Genomic DNA, 3,282 nt, shown 5'->3' on the forward strand with positions numbered 1-3,282 from the left:
GGCGGCTGAGGACATGATTGTCTTTTTCAATCGGGAGGGAGTCTCAGGCTCTGAGCTCTAGTTCCGGGCAAGTCTCTGGGGACCCAGACTCATAAGGGAGAAACGGGACTGTCTGGCATTGGTCGGAACTCAAGGGCAGCTTTCTCTTGGAGGCACTCACAGCGATTGCCGGAACCTCTGAAGGCAGGACTGAGAGCAGCCATATGCTTGCTCCGCCCGCCCTGTTGATCCCCTGGGACCCCGCCCCGCCCAAGCCGTGCATGGAGGCTTTTGCATATGAAAGGCCCGGCCCTTTGTAATCTGAAAATTACTTAACAAACTGCAGCTGCCCCAAGGCCCCAGGGCAACTTGCATTGCTTTACAGCTGGCTTCTGCTGGGTAGCCTCAGGCAGAGGCTAGATTAGCACCTCCTTAGATCCAAGAGCCAGTGTACCCAGTGGTCAGAGTGGGACCATCCAATTACAACTTAGATCCATAAGGGACACACTCAGGGGGCAGACTCAGTGAGCACCAAAGCCCCACTGAAGCAAGTCTTGCCCCATAAGAGTGTCTTCAGCACAGAAGTTCTCCCACTGTAGACACGGCTGATTCTCACAGCCAATTGGCCTGGAGGTCAAATCCTCCCAGTGTTACCTACAACAATCAAGGCTTAACTACAACAAGACTGTGCACAAAGCCCACAAGGGGGTGCACCAAGAGTGTCTACCTCAGGTAATTGGGGAGGCTGAGCCACTGGGCCCTATAGGACACCTAGCCCACAAAGCCACTCTCGACACAGCGAAGCATAAAAAATGCTGAGACAAAGAAACAGGACACAAATGACAGAAATGGAGGAAAGCAAACGACTGGATATAGAGTTCAAAACCACACTTTTAAGGTTTTTCAAGAATTTTCTAGAAACCACTGATAAACTCAACGAGACCCTCAAGAAATCTAGTGAGACCCTCGATGTTGTGATAAAGGACCAACGAGAAATCAAGCATATACTGACTGAAATAAAGAATATTATACAGACTCCCAACAGCAGACCAGAGGAGTGCAAGAATCAAGTCAAAGATTTGAAATACGAAGAAGCAAAAAACACCCAACCGGAAAAGCAAAATGAAAAAAGAATCCAAAAATACGAAGATAGTGTAAGGAGCCTCTGGGACAGCTTCAAGCATACCAACATCTGAATTATAGGGGTGCCAGAAGAAGAGAGAGAGCAAGATATTGAAAACCTATTTGAAGAAATAATGACAGAAAACTTCCCCTACCTGGTGAAAGAAATAGACTTCCAAGTCCAGGAAGCGCAGAGAACCCCAAACAAAAGGAATCCAAAGAGGACCACACCAAGACACATCATAATTAAAATGCCAAGAACAAAAGACAAAGAGAGAATCTTAAAAGCAGCAAGAGAAAGAAAGTCAGTTACCTACAAGGGAGTACCCATAAGACTGTCAGTTGATTTCTCAACAGAAACTTTGCAGCCAGAAGGGAGTGGCAAGAAATATTCAAAGTGATGAATACCAAGAACCTACAACCAAGATTACTTTATCCAACAAAGCTATCATTCAGAATTGAAGGTCAGATAAAGAGCTTCACAGATAACAAAAAGCTAAAGGAGTTCATCACCACCAAACCAGTATTATATGAAATGCTGAAAGGTATCCTTTAAGAAGAGGAAGAAGAAGAAAAAGGTAAAGATACAAATTATGAACAACAAATACACATCTATCAACAAGTGAATCTAAAAATCAAGTGAATAAATAATCTGATGAACAGAATGAACTGGTGATTATAATAGAATCAGGGACATAGAAAGGGAATGGATTGACTATTCTTGCGGGGGAAAGGGGTGTGGGGGATGCGGGAAGAGACTGGACAAAAATCGTACACCTATGGATGAGGACAGTGGGTGGGGAATGAGGGCGGAGGGTGGGGTGGGAACTGGGTGGAGGGGAGTTATGGGGGGAAAAAGAGGAACAAATGTAATAATCTGAACAATAAAGATTTAATTAAAAAAAGTATATAAAAAATATTATCTGATGAGGAATAACAACAATAACAAAGACAATTTCTAAGCACAACCTGGGCTTTTTAGTATATCACCAGAGAAAATATTCATCTTCAGATTTTACCATTGTAGATAATATTTAATGAAAACAACAAAACTAAGGAAACTAAAATTACCTGCTCTTCCCTCTCCTTTTCTTTGGTCTTACTCCTGTAGACTCTAGAACAGGTGGCATCCTGAGAAGGAATGGCAGACAGTGGATGCAGTGGCATGCTCATCCCAGCCTCCTGTCTGGTCGTCTTCTTTACAGAAGAGAGTCTCCAGTGGTAGAGGCATTTTGGGCCATGGACCTAAAGCTAGAGAGAGAGAAGACAGATATAAATGAGTGGAAACACTTTTAGTACACTGAATAACTCCTGTCTCATTTAAAAAAATTTTTTTATTAATCTTTATTGTTAACAGTATTACAGATGTTCTCTTTCTCCCCCACATTGACCCCCTTCACCCTGCTCCCACCCCTTCCCCAGGCCTTCACTGCACTATTGTCTGTGACCATGGGATATGCATATATGCATATTAGTTCTTTGGTTAATCTCTTCCTGCCCACCCCCTACCCTTTGAAATACGTCAGTCTGGATCTATTCTGTTCATCAGTTTATTTTGTTCATTAGATTCCACATGTAAATGAGATCATGTGATGCTTATCTTTCTCTGACTGGCTTATTTCATTTAGCATAATACTCTCCAGGTCCCTCCAAGCTGTCTCAAAGAGTAAGAGATCCTTCTTTTTACAGCTGCATAGTATTCCACTGTGTAAATGTCTCACAGCTTTTCTATCCATTCCTGCACTGATGGGCACTTGGGCTGTTTCCAGATCTTAACTATCTATACTAATAAAAGACAAACATGCAAATTGACCGTACCTTCACTACACCTTAAGCAACCCCACCAGGCAATCAGAGTGACTATATGCAAATTAACCCAACCAAGATAGCGGCCAGCAGCCACGGAGCTGGAGCAAGCAGGAGGCTTGGTTGCCCCAATGATGGAGGAAGCCAAGCTTCCTGCCTGCTGCGGGTGGCTCTGAGCTCCACTCAAAGCAACAAAGTTTCAATTATAGAAGGTAAATAAATCCCAGAATAAAAAGAAAAAAGAAAAAAAGGAGAGGCTGGGAGCTTCCATCGCCAGGGGCCTTGGCCAGCCTGAAAACGGCCCTCAGCCCCTCACCCAGACTGGCCAGGCACCCCAGTGGGGACCCCCCACCCTAACGGGGGTGTGACCAGCCT

General features: G+C 44.3%; 1 protein-coding gene across 4 annotated transcripts in view; it reads right to left on the reverse strand.

Annotated features, from left to right (window-relative positions):
- MARCH8 (membrane associated ring-CH-type finger 8) overlaps positions 1 to 3,282 on the reverse strand; it is a 116,569-nt gene that overhangs the window by 44,503 nt on the left and 68,784 nt on the right. For 3 of the 4 annotated variants that reach the window (XM_014463307.1, XM_006097546.3, XM_006097543.3), the window contains exon 2: positions 2,173 to 2,352. In XM_014463307.1, coding sequence (XP_014318793.1) covers positions 2,173 to 2,274 — 102 coding nt within the window. In that variant the 5' untranslated portion in view covers positions 2,275 to 2,352. Of the gene's footprint in view, positions 1 to 2,172; positions 2,353 to 3,282 lie in introns of those variants that run through there. The other variant, XM_023761298.1, reaches the window with a different exon arrangement.

The sequence above is a fragment of the Myotis lucifugus genome, unplaced genomic scaffold (assembly GCF_000147115.1).
Source record: "Myotis lucifugus unplaced genomic scaffold, Myoluc2.0 scaffold_206, whole genome shotgun sequence".
In the NCBI taxonomy this organism is placed as follows: Eukaryota; Metazoa; Chordata; class Mammalia; order Chiroptera; family Vespertilionidae; genus Myotis; species Myotis lucifugus.